At 40.6% G+C, this 13,169-nt stretch overlaps 2 protein-coding genes across 4 annotated transcripts in view; one reads left to right on the top strand and one right to left on the bottom strand.

Moving 5' to 3' along the window:
* The window catches only part of LOC308589027 (uncharacterized protein), a 159,142-nt gene that overhangs the window by 49,556 nt on the left and 96,417 nt on the right, over nucleotides 1-13,169 (top strand). The window lies entirely within an intron of this gene.
* The window catches only part of TSPAN7 (tetraspanin 7), a 73,168-nt gene continuing 61,043 nt past the window's right edge, over nucleotides 1,045-13,169 (bottom strand). The window contains exons 4-8 of the mRNA XM_081197822.1: nucleotides 12,733-12,828; nucleotides 11,604-11,759; nucleotides 8,951-9,034; nucleotides 3,268-3,340; nucleotides 1,045-2,100 (exon numbers count right to left, since the gene is read on the bottom strand). Coding sequence (XP_081053948.1) covers nucleotides 3,272-3,340; nucleotides 8,951-9,034; nucleotides 11,604-11,759; nucleotides 12,733-12,828 — 405 coding nt within the window. The 3' untranslated portion in view covers nucleotides 1,045-2,100; nucleotides 3,268-3,271. The remainder of the gene's footprint in view (nucleotides 2,101-3,267; nucleotides 3,341-8,950; nucleotides 9,035-11,603; nucleotides 11,760-12,732; nucleotides 12,829-13,169) is intronic.

Genomic DNA, 13,169 nt, shown 5'->3' with positions numbered 1-13,169 from the left:
CTGAACATCAGAGTATTGCCCACTTGGCAGATCACGCTGCTACGCAACAGTGCTGCTACTGCCAGAGCTCAGGGGCACCATGCAGGGCCCAGCATCCTTGTCTCTCCCCTGACCGGGTGACTGGGGTTCTGAGTCAGAACCTCAAGGCAGACATCCTGCCAGGCAGGGAAATGAGGCTGCAAAATTGCCCCAGAGACCTCTCAAGACCTGACCTAAATTGTTTTACTCAATCATAATTAGGGATTCTGGTGCTGCTGCACTAGGGGACAGTAAGAGCCAAGAAGCAGGGTCCTCTTCTCTAGTGAACCTCGGTCCTAAACGTTTATCAAAGCACCAGTTCTTTCAGGAGGCTGCACGGTCATGAATGTCTCTTTCAGCTGAGATGTGTCCAGATGCTCCTTTATCTTCACTCAAATTAACAGCTTGTTCTTGCATTTTGTACTTGGTGTCACTTTCAAGCATACCTTTAATGTTCAGGTAGTGAACATATTTACACAGTGAAATTGGTAGTAACTGGTATTTGCATGCCATCTGAAGAAGCAATTTAATTATGAATACTAGGCAAATGTATTATATATGAGAAATGGAAAACAATTATGTCATACATATACACTTTGGATCACATCTGCAATTGTAAGATTTTCAGACATATGTGGGGCAGCAACCCAATGTTCAATATACAAACAGCTGGTCTTGTACTATCTCTTTTCTCCAGAAAAGAAACCAGACAATGTTGTTGTCAAATTGCTGTAGGGCAGTGTATTTTATGTTGTTGCAATTTTTCATACCTGATTTGTGCCCCCCGCGCTAAATTGGATGATAACTGAAGTGCTACCCTATCCAGTGTGAACATAAAGTTCACATGAACACTTCCAAGCCCTGAAATAAACCATGTTCAGATGGTGCTCTATCAGAGTGATGGCGGGGGGGGGGGGATGAAATGAGGTAGGAAGGAATGTTTTGCAGATACAGGCTTTCATAGCATTGCCATTGAAAAAAGAAGTCTGTGTAATTGCTGAAAAATAAAGCGGAGGCCAGTAGAAATCCGTAATGGTTCCATTTATTAATATGTATATCACAAATACTCACAATATCAATGCATTCTTGTTGGCATGCTAGACAGAGGCCTTATTTAAAAATTCCTATTCTTTTTAAAAAAGGTCTTAAACTTTTGCTCCCCAACCCCCAAAAATATTCCACACACTCTTTCCCCCCCATAAGTTTGATTGATTTGACAATGTATTTGGTGGCAACTTCAATGCAATAGGAGAGTAAAAGAAATATAAGGGGGGAGAAGAAAGTAGTGTTACAGCACAGTTTGATTAGTTCATAATTATCTAATTTTTTTAAAAGCAGAAATTACTGGTTTCACAGTAAGCAAACAAACACAGCTTTGTAACTATTACACAGGTTCAGATTCAGAGGCAGAATGCACTAGACAAAGGCCTACTGGCAACCCACTAGGTGTACAACATTAAGAATCAAAGGTGCAGCAGAACATCAAAAGAACAATTTCTCTCAAGCAGATTTTGGACTTTTTTCAAGTATCTTCATGAGTTATGTAACTGATTTCTTCTTGGGGCAGTTGTGGGGGAGGGAGTGGGTACGTTGAAAAACTTTAGTAAAGCAGTAAACAAAAATCAAGAAATTAAAAATCTGAAAAACCAAATAATATATATATATATATTTATATATTTGTATACAAGTTTAATATGGATGTGTGCGACATTTATTAACCATAGTGAAAGGCTAATCTCGCCCTCCAGTCACTACATGCACAGCCCAATCATTGCTGTTAATGAATTACCTCTGTTAACTTTACAATGCAACTACAGTCTGACCAAGAACATACATATAGTGCCATCATATGCAGAGCCTTCAGGATGGAGTGTACAGTACTGGATGCTGAATGGTTCAGGCTACTTTTGCGGCACAACAGTACTTCACGGAATGGTACACTACGCATGGTACAGAGTTTAGAAGGTGGTGGCTTTATGTGTGTGTGTATATGTGTAGTTGTGTATGTGCTCTAACATTCTTTAGAAGTCTTCCAAGAATTATCCAGTTCCTGATTGAAAACAGGCACTGTATTTGACACCCCTGGAAAGAACAGAAAGGGGTGGGTGGGAGAGAGAACAAGAGATTGTTTTAGTTACCATCAACCATAAAAATCCTCTTTTGAAGGTAAGGATGCTTTGGGTTAGATCAAAGGTTCCTTTCCTCTAACTGAAGAACTTTCCTCCCACTGGGAAAAGAAAGCCTTTGGATTGAACCCTGTATTGCGAAAACATTAACAAATATAAGCACAATATCTAGTTCCATTATAATTAGAATCATAGAATTGTAGAGGTGAAAGGGACCATGAGATTCATCTAGTCCAAACCCCTACAATGCAGGAATATGTAGCTGTCCCATACAGGGATTGTATGGCATTATCAGCACCACACTCTAACCAGCTGAGCTATACAGGTCCATCCTTTCCATAAATGGGTACAGTTGGCACTCCAGCTATGGAAAGGAAAAGTGCTCCTGACTGCAGCAGCCATCTGGGAAATCAGGAGCATGGTCAGGACTAACAGCATCCTGAAACTGCAAACCTGGTTTTCCAAGGAGAGACCAACATGCTGAACTCCTATTGCCAGATCAGCAGTCCTACTGACTGGGAGCACTTCTACCTTGTCCAAATTAAGTTACAGGTTCTTAACCCACATCCAGTCCATCACTGGTTTAGAACCTTCACAGCCTCTCTGGGCCAAAACGTAAAGGAAAGAAAGTGTCATCAACTAACTCCAAATCTCCTAATGATCTGCCCCCATGGTTTTCATTTGGCTTAGCTGCCTTGCTTATAACTGGTTAATGAATTAATTGAAATAAACCACAGAATAGCAATGTAAGTGATATTTTGCTTCAGAAGATTGAAATCCCGTAAACTCTTTCCTGGGAGTAAACCCCACTGAATTCTGTGACACTTCCATCTGAGTAGATATGCAGATATTGTTAAGGTGTTTTTTTGTGGGGGGTTTTTTGGTTGTTTTTTAAGGTTATAAAAACATATCCAGTATATTGCCTAAATCAAGAGATCTATTTAGGATTTTTTATTTTTTATAATAATGCCACTCTGATTATACTATTTTCATCCCAGCTGCAAAAACTGACTGACTATACTTAATACAAGCAGCTATGTAATGGCTTTCATAAGCAGAAAAGCAAGGCATGAGAGTCACTTTGGGAAGGACATCCTGCATACAGCAATATACACAGACCCACCTTGTTACACCATCTCGTACTGATTGGCAGTAATAAATCGGGACAGGCAACATGCCAACAGCATTCCAATCAACTGTTAGAGAGAGTAAGAGAAAATATCATACATGTAGTTCAGTGTCACTGTGAAATCCATGGACTCTTCAGAGGATTATTTATTTATTTATTTATTTGATCCCTTAAAATATGTAAATACACAAATATTATATATTTAAGCCAATAGACACAATAGAAGCACAGAATCAATGCAATTGTGAAGCATCCTCCTGTAAAGTATCTCCCACCCAGGAACTTCACTTTTGTTATATTTGTTTCTAAGAAATCAAAGTCTTTTTGACTTGCTTTATTATACAATTTATATATGTTATTCCTGTCACCCCTCCCCAATGGTTACAGCTCACCTTCAATATTTACACATTGAAAAAAGGCTGTATCTGCAAAACAATCTGTTGTTCTTTAGCTTCTCGTCTTTCAGGCATCTTAGGATATGCTCATGAAGATAGAATCACAGAATTGTAGATTTGGAAGGACCCCCAGGATCATCTAGTCCAACCCCATGCAATGCAGAAATATGCAGCTGCCCCATATGGGGGTCGAAACAGCACCACGCTCTAACCAACTGAGCTATACAAGATCACTGAGATCAGTTAAACACTAGTTATAGGTCAGCAAATAATCCATGAAAATCTCACTGTAATATGGGTCACTGTTTTCCCGCTATGCATTGACGCACAGCCTCCAGACCAGTGTGGTCTCTGGAGTGTTCACTGTACAGACACCTGCACAATGAGCTCCAGGTCTGCCTGATTTACACAGTACTTAGTTAAGGCATAGCAATGTGCCTCACAGGTTCTTTCTACTCCCTGCCATGTTGGTGTGTCAAAAGCAGTAGGTCAGACACAAAGTGATTTCAGATGTTACAGACATTGCCAGACACCTGAGCAATCACTTTGGCATTTATCTTGAAGCACATGGATGTTGTACAGGCTGTAAGTGTGATTAGAGTCTACACAACTTTCTTATGCAAGCTCCTTTTATTAGACATTCTAATCAATTGCCACTAGCAGAAGAGGCTGGCAGCACTCAGATCATTCTATGTTATTTGACAATCACAGGTTGTTAGGGTTGCTCAGGGAATATATACTCTTGCTTTGCTTTTAACATTCAGAGTTGTTTGCGGAGTTATGCTGCTGCCTTTTCACTTCATTCAAGACATCTCATATTAAGTGATCATGAGTCGTGGCACTTTTCTGCATCTTGGCCTCAGAGTATAGTAGAATGCAAAAGTGTCCAAGAAACTTGACCAAAAGGTACTTGTAATTAAAGTGTTCCTGTTTGCACTTAACCCCAGTACTCTAGAGCCAGTTACTCTCAATCAGATTAATCTTCCAAAGTGGTTCAGTGTTACATTTCATCCTACACTCCATCTGTCCAACGTGGCACTTGCAGTTTGGAGGACTCTTGGCTGCCATGACACATTGCCTTTTTCAGTTCCCACTGTGGGGTGCATTCCTCCAGTCTAGCACACCCAAAATCCCTTAGACTGCTCCTTTTTGCATTTCTGTGATCCACATAAGTGAGCGGGTTGCCCACTGGTTGTCTTCATTCTAGATGGCCCCCTCCAAACAACTTTCCTATCATTTCCTTGTTATCTCTGCTACAAACCTACATTTCACAAGTGCAGAGTTTACCAGTGACAGACAACTGACAATACTAAAGTAAAATACAGCTGCTCTTTTAGTTCAATTTTTTAAAGGAATTCTACACTATGTATATAACTAAAAACAGAAGACATCAGTTGTCATCTACAAAGTAAGATTGGAACGAGGTCCACCACAGTCATTTGCTTTCTATGCATGTCACAAGCATCTACTAGAATGCCATGTGATATATTTGGCTATCCATTTCATAGCACAGTCAATGCTCACCTATAACCCCTGTACATTGCTTGACAGCTCAGGTTAACTATTTAATATGCTATACATTTAATCAAATAAACTATTCTGGGGAGATGTATTTTTTCAACAACAACCACTACATGTTTTAATTGAGTATACATTCCGCTATATTCTTTCACACAAACATTACGATTGAGGAGACTGTTACCTTATCAAAATGCTTATGTATTAAATTGCCTCTAGAATGATTAAATCAATTTGCCAGTTTGCAAAAAGCCTAATAACAATAATAATACATTTATTATCCAGCAGGCCTCAGAGTGGGTTACAACAATTTAAAATACAGAATTAAAAAGAGTTAAAACAGATTACAGTCACAGGAATAGAGTGAGTACTGAACACACAGATAAGCAGATGTTAAAGGCCAGGGTAAAGAAGTGTGCCTTCAGCATTCATTGAAAGCTGGATGTAACAGAAATACTTGACAGTCTTGTTTTTCTGGTAAGGAGTATGCTTAATTTAAGTAAGATTATAATGTCTTTGACTGGTGGTAGCGGCAGAGTCAGTGTGTTTTGTTTTTAAAACCAAAACAGTGGGTGGTAAGCTCTAGTCAGTCACAAAGATTGCAGGCATATTAATACTTAGATATTCTTCTCATGCCCAAAATTAAACCTGTATTCAGGCTGCAATTAATTCTCAGCATCCAATTTTATATTCCCCTTTTGTCTCCAATGAACTATGGGTTGGATCTAGACTTAGGGATACTTTGAGTGGACCCACTGAATCATTAAAATGTACATTATGACAGTAGTAGTTGATGGGGTAGCATAGTGAAGGCAGCATTGACACCGAAAATTGCTGCTGATTCCTGAAAGTGGGAGGGGCAAAGCACGGGAGAGGGGGCAACTCAGCATTGTGCAGGTACTGTAGCAGAAGCATTGGACTGGCTCTGCTGCTACATCTGTGCTGTGCTCCCTGCGCATTGCCCCTCTCATGAACCAGCAGCAGCAATGCTCAGAGTTGGGAAGGCAGCTGAGCAACACCGCCTTGCCTGCCCTGCCCTGACAACTGCTACTGCAAAATGACTAACTTAAGGCCCACTGATTTCAGTGGACCTACTTAGGTTCAGTATGACTAACAGTGCAATCTTAACCATGACTTCTCAGAAGTAAAAGGTAACGGGACCCCTGACCATTAGGTCCATTCGAGACCGACTCTGGGGTTGTGGCGTTCATCTCGCTTTATTGGCCGAGGGAGCCGGCGTACAGCTTCCGGGTCATGTGGCCAGCATGGCAAACCAGAGCAGTGCACGGAAACGCCGTTTACCTTCCCGCTGGAGCGGTACCTATTTATCTACTTGTACTTTGACATGCTTTCGAACTGCTAGATTGGCAGGGGCAGGGATGGAGCAATGGGAGCTCACCCTGTCACGGGGATTCGAACCACCAACCTTCTGCTCGGCAAGTCTTAGGCTCTGTGGTTTAACCCACAGTGCCACCCGCATCTCAGAAGTAAGTCCTATTAAATTCAATGGGGCTTACTCACCAGTAAGTGGGGTTAGAACTGCAATCTTAATTGGGATCCAGTTATTGAATCCCCAGATCTGAACAGTTCTATTTGTTAATGAACTGTATCTCATTCAGTCAATGTACAAATACTTAAATTTACTTTGACAATTAAATTGCCAATAAAAAAATACAAAGCAATAACATGATGCATGTGAAATACACCAGGCCTCCACTATTTGAAAATGAATGGTTATTATACATTGTAAAATTGATTTCCAATACATTTACAAATAAGTGCCTGGGCCCTGTATTCCCCATTAAAAGCAGGTCAACATTGCTGTAAAGCTGTACTATAATTTCTCCCCATTTAATGAGTAACCTGGTTGCAATTCCATCTTACAAAGGGCATACCAGTGACCTTTTAAACCACTAGCTACGCTCTGTACAATTTTCTTTCCTAAATGTACAAGGACAACTTGGGGACTAAGAGGAAAATGTCCACCCGCGTTATATGTTGAAGGTTGCTGTCACTTTTCTGAAACACACACGATGTTTGACAATTTAGACTTTACCATGTGCAGCTTGGTTTGGTCCTTCGTTTTCTATAAAGAATGCTTTCTAATTATAAGTTATTCCAACTGAAAGGACCGATACCATTTTAAAACAAAACAATCTCTTAAGGGTTCACAGGTGTCTCTTCTACAGAAGTGTGCACAAATGTGAATTGTGCAGACACTTTTAGGTCCAAGGCACAGCCCATCCCACCCCCCAAATGTGTGCTTAAAGAAAGTGTGCCACAGGACACTTTTATTGTGTTTCATGACTTCTTTGTCTAGTTTCAAAAAACTTCATTTTTCACAAGCTGAACCATCTCCAGTCTAGCTAATTAAGCAAAGAGAAGCGGGAAACACTCAATAGTGCAGAAGCAAAAAACAACAACTGGGGTGGTTTCTTCATGGCAGATTATCTCCTTCCAAAGTTAAGGACACAGTGCTGTTTGATGTTTCATTGTGTTATTGATTACTAAGAAACAGCATGGAAACAGCATGGAAACAGATTATATAATGAAAGGGTGTGGTATACAGTTACATTTTATTGTCTGACATAGAGGGGGAGGTAAGCAATTTCTTCCCATGTGCAGAACAAGCCCAAAGGGATGTCTTCATGATGTGCCACTTAGAAGTATGCTTGTATAACATTCCACTGGAAATCAAGCTCCGCCAAAGCTGGCTTGAGAACAGATTGCTATGGACAATAGACCTTTGCCAATAGCAATGCAGAAAGATCATGGTTCAGAAATGCAAGACAGTGAATTATACATGGCGTGATCTCATGACATGGGGTATGGCCACATTGCTGAAGCTAAGCAGGTTTGGGTCTGTTCAGTGCCTCAGTGGGAGGTCACTTGGGAATCCTATGTTCACTGCCTTGAGTGGGATATAAAAGTGGGGTATAAAGTATTAAGTTATCTCTTGCATCCTGTCATACATAATCAATCACCCCCCAGAATCACCAACAATCCTCTTGCAAAAGTACAGTGTATCCTTGCTCCTCTTTTCAGCACTATCAGGAGGAAGGGTAAGATAGGAACATAAGAACAATTCTGTTGGATCAGAACAAAAGGTCCACTAAACCCAACAATGTGATTTCCAACAGCAGTCTGCCAGAGATGCTTCTGGGAAGCTAAACATAACAACTCTTCTGCCCTGTTTGTCCCCAGCATCTAAGACCTGTGGCCCTTCCATGTTGTTAGTCTCCAATACCTGTCAGCCCCAGCATTTACACTAAATATGCTTTTATTTATTACAAATGTTAATTGTGAAAACTGAAGTAAATTTATCTGTTGATGGCCCTTAATACGAACCCTTGAATGTGACTACCTTGGCATCTGCTTTCATTTCATAGATGATAGTACTCTGAATCTGATATTTCCTTTACGCAAAAGACTCCTCTGGGCTGGGGGGAAACCTATGTAAGTCATGCATCAACTGCTTGGCATGTGAGTTGTTTACGCTCCATTTAAGCCATTGGTTTATTAGGTTAACCTTTATTTGACCCAATGGAAGGGTCCTCCCCACCCCCTTGAGGCAGTCATTAGTTGGGCTGTAACCGATATTCCCAAGGAGAAACTCCATTTAAGTTGGAAAAAGAAAAATCAATGAACAGATGACCCTAAGAACTAATGAACAGTTTGAGAGGCATGTCCCTTATCCTAATCCTTCCCAGAAGCTGAAGAAATAAGCAAACACACCTTTCCTTCAAAGCACTAAAAATGTATACCTGTGAGAATGCAATTCCAAAAGCTACTCCAGCTATGATCCCCATATTTGTCTCCATAAAATTGGTCATCAGATCGTAACAGCCCTGGAAAAGAAAGCAGCCAATTACTCTTGATAGGGATATCCACTTGCCTCTGATTTAGTGCTCAACGAAGGATTAGACAGTTTGACATGCACTTCAGTACCACAATGTATACTAATGAGTAACCCAAGATTGTGGGAAGATTGAGTGAATTTGATAAACTGCATACAACTTTTCAAACTTTACATTTTAGGGTATGGTTACCATAATGTACCTTTCTTTAAAGCAATGTTTCCCCAACCTAGTGCCCTCCAGATTATTTGGACTACAACTCCCATCAGCCCCAGCCAGCATTAGAAGGATACAGTTTGTCTGGGGGAAATGAGCTAAAGATTTAGCAAACTAGGACAAAATGCATTTGAAAAATTCCTGCTGAAAGCCTCTGCTGAAACAGACAAGGGAGTGTCCACAACTTCCACACACTGGCTTCACTGAGAGTACTAGACAGTGGATTTCACCAGATCAGGCCTGATCTCTTAACAACTTCATGTCCTGGCTTGGTGACTCACTAACATAAATGGGACCACGAGGCTGAAGCCTCAAAATACCCCAGCATAAGGGATCTGAAGGTTGAAAACAAAACAAAAAATTATGCTTCATGCTCTACAAATGCTCTCAACTTTGGTGAACATTTCTGAAACTCATCAGAATTCAGCATTGTTTGCTATCTATTTCATAACTCTTTTTAATTCATCTGCCCGCACTGTGTATTCTTAAAAAGACTGTTGCAACATTCACAACAAATTACCTGACAAAATATGTCTCTCCTGAGAATGTTTTATAATTAATGAACAAATTCCTTTTCACATTAAGATAACTATTCTCTTACTAATATTTTAGGGGGGAAATGGACTCATCAGTAGTTATGAATAAGTATATTCTAAATATGAGATTAATATCAGTTAAACTTCTTGGCATTATTCTGTGAATAAAACATATGTCTAAATCTATATCAGGAGGTGATGGACAGCAAAAACAAAAAACAAATAGTATTTTTTGTCGTATTGTAAAGAGGGCTTCAGCACAAAAAGACCCTGGATTAGTTGATGTTAGAGATGTGAAAATAAGGTATTGGGCACTGATCTAATGTTAGATTTAATTGATGATCATACAAAGATGGGCTCCATCTCCCCCCCTCTTGAATTCCACATTCGGCTTTCAGGATGCTGCTGCTCACCTGCCAGGCAATCTCTGATATTTGGAAGGGAAACATGCCCTAATGAGAAGAACAACCTTGCATGCTGTTGAGAACCAAATCCTGAAAAATGTTGGTCAGAAAATGACACTGGGCAGGACAAAAGGAGTGTAAGGGAGCTACAACTCCACTTCTTTCCCTTCCAATTGCAAAATGGGAATTACTCCAGGGTGCCTTGTGGACTTCCCAGCCCATTCGCTGAGCCCAAATGAAAGATGCTAGTTGGGTTGCCCTGGTGCAACTTCTCATTTCCTGTGCTCCTGCCAGCATGGGAAACAAAGGTCTTCTAGGCTTTTTAGCCTGGGCAACCAGATTCTCCCAGGTTGCATGATAACATCATAACCAAGGAGCCCCTATCCTTAAGCAGGGGAGAATCTCCCGCACCCCAGCAAAACTGAAGAAGGTGGCCTCCCTCAGTTTTTACATAGGGAGAGAGAAATAGCTTTATCTCAAAGGAAGAATTATAGTTATTATCACTTTTTATCATAACAGCTTTTCACTTGTGAGTGCATTTATATACCTACTAAGAAAGGTCACATTTAAACAAAAAATAACCCCCCTATATTTTTCCATATTGTAACAATATTTCATGATGTAACTGTTAAACTAGAAGAAGTAAATAAAATGACAGGGAATGGATACAATAAATCAACATTAATGCTGTTATATGAGAGTCAGGCTGAACAGAAAAAAGTTCTGTTCCAGTACTAAAGAGGTATTCATTCATTTTTTTATACGTCACATAAATCGTAAGTTGCATAAACCCGTATTTTCTACATGTTTATTCATCTCGTTTGTTCTCACTCATGCTCACTAAAACGCTGTGCTTTTTGCAATCCCTTTTGGCTTGGGGTCAAATGTTGCTGTGTTCTGCCTCCAGCTTTACGACTCCAACAGCATTATAACAGGCGCAGTAAACATGCCTAATGAATCATGGTTCTTATGTCAATCATCTCTATTTTCTCAGTTCAAGCAGGCTGTTAGCATCCAGTACATGGCACAGCTTTCAGAAAACTGGTTGCAAGATGTTGGAAAAAAGCAACAGGTGAGGACAGACGCGATGACTGGCATAACTATCAAGGTTATCTGAATCTACTTGCTGCATTCTTCAGCCTTGTCAGCTCTGCTTCTGTGGAGGAAGTTTTCTGTCAGAATGAGAATCAGGGGCATGGGAAGTTAGCTCAGGGATCACTGGGAAATGGGAGAAACATCTCTTCTCTGTTGGAGTATGAGAAACACCAGCTCTAGAACGCAGCTAAGCAGTAGGATGAATGGGTAAGACTGCAGCTAATTCCCCAGGTGCCCCCTTTTCAGCACATATTGCCTTTTGTTATGGAGAAACCTGAAAAATATGCAACTAAGCAAAGTGGTCCATACCTTCTGGTTTATTTTAGTAGCAGCAATGGTAATGTTGGCCAGGTCTGAGGGATTGCAGTCAGAGGCATTCATGCAGCAGCTTGGGGGGATGCCATGTTCATAAAAATAGTGACTAGTACTCCAATTGGTGTAGTTCTGGACACCACAGCAACTCAGCTAAAAATAATCAGAAAGGATAGTAGTAAGACCATAGTTAGAAAAAGCAGGAAATGCTTCACGTCCTTACTTCAAACTATACCAACTATCACAAAAAAGCAGCAGCAGCCATTGTAGAGGGGCAGATCCATACAGCCGCCTTTTTTACACTGGTGTTGCTGCACCTTACCTGGGCAGGATACGATGGTAGTGGTGGGGATGGGGAACTTGTGGCCTTCCAGGCATTGCTGGATCATAATTCTCACCATCCCTGACTATTGGCTATACTGACTAAGGTTGATGGAATTGGACTCCAGCAACGTCCGGAAGGCCACATATTCCTCATCCCTGGCCAACACCGACTGGTTGAGGGTCCTCCCAGCCCTACTAGGAGATCCCAAAGACTGAATCTGGGATCTTCTGCCTGCAAAGCATATACTACAGGCCTTCTACAAAGATCATCACATGCTCACAAGTACCATCAGACTTCTGGAGTTCTTGAACAGAATAAACATTTTCAAACATTCCAAGCATGCTTTGCCAAATGCTTCTCAAGTGAACTGGGGAATAACCAGTGAGTCATGTGCCCAGGCACTGATCAAAAGATAGTAAGGTTATCAAATGCTGGCAATAAATGGTTAGCCTTTAGCATTAACACCAGGAATAACTGGTCATTAACGGATCACAAATGGATAGATGCATATTTAAAAGCACAATTTCCCTTCCCAGCATCCAATGACAGCTGATTGTCCCAGCCAAAAATCTGCAACAGCTTCCAATGGTTACTGTAGTGAAGACCATGTCCTATATGTCTGAGATTTGTCAGTGTACGGTAAAAAGAGGTGAATGAAATTAGAATGATGAAAATGACTGCTCAAGTGTTGCAAACCAATTGATTATGTTCAATCCACAGACAACATTTTGAGCAACTGACAATTCTTATGTTGCAACCGGAGAAGAGTATTGGCTTTAGTCGTTGCAACCTTGAACTTACACTCTGTTGTACGTCATCCACTGCATGGCTCTTCTCATCGTTTCCATTGTAATTCTGGACGGCTTCAGTGTATGTCCTAAGAAACGTGTCCTTGATCTAAAAGGGAAATTTAGACATTATGGTCAGCTGTATTGGACCCATATGCAGAATAGATTTTCCAGTGCTCAAGTTCTCAGCCTGAATGAGCGACCAGGGAAATGATTTTTTTTTAAAGAAATGAATGGTTTTAGACACAGGAAGAAAAGAAGAAACTGCCATTCCTCCTGAAGTGTACATTCAGCAATGACAAAAGTTATCTTAGAACAGTCAGTAGTCCTTTGTGTTGGCATTTACTACCTAGGGCTGTAAGTTCAATCTTCCATTCATTATGTAGAGGGAAATGTCAAGGAGTCAGAGGCATCAGGTGAAAAACAGAAGGGAAATATGGTAATAGAAGA

Source organism: Podarcis bocagei (genome assembly GCF_964188305.1).
Source record: "Podarcis bocagei genome assembly, chromosome: 6".
NCBI lineage: Eukaryota > Metazoa > Chordata > Lepidosauria > Squamata > Lacertidae > Podarcis > Podarcis bocagei.
Note: the sequence above shows the minus strand (reverse complement) of the source record. Positions and strands in the feature narration are given on the sequence as shown.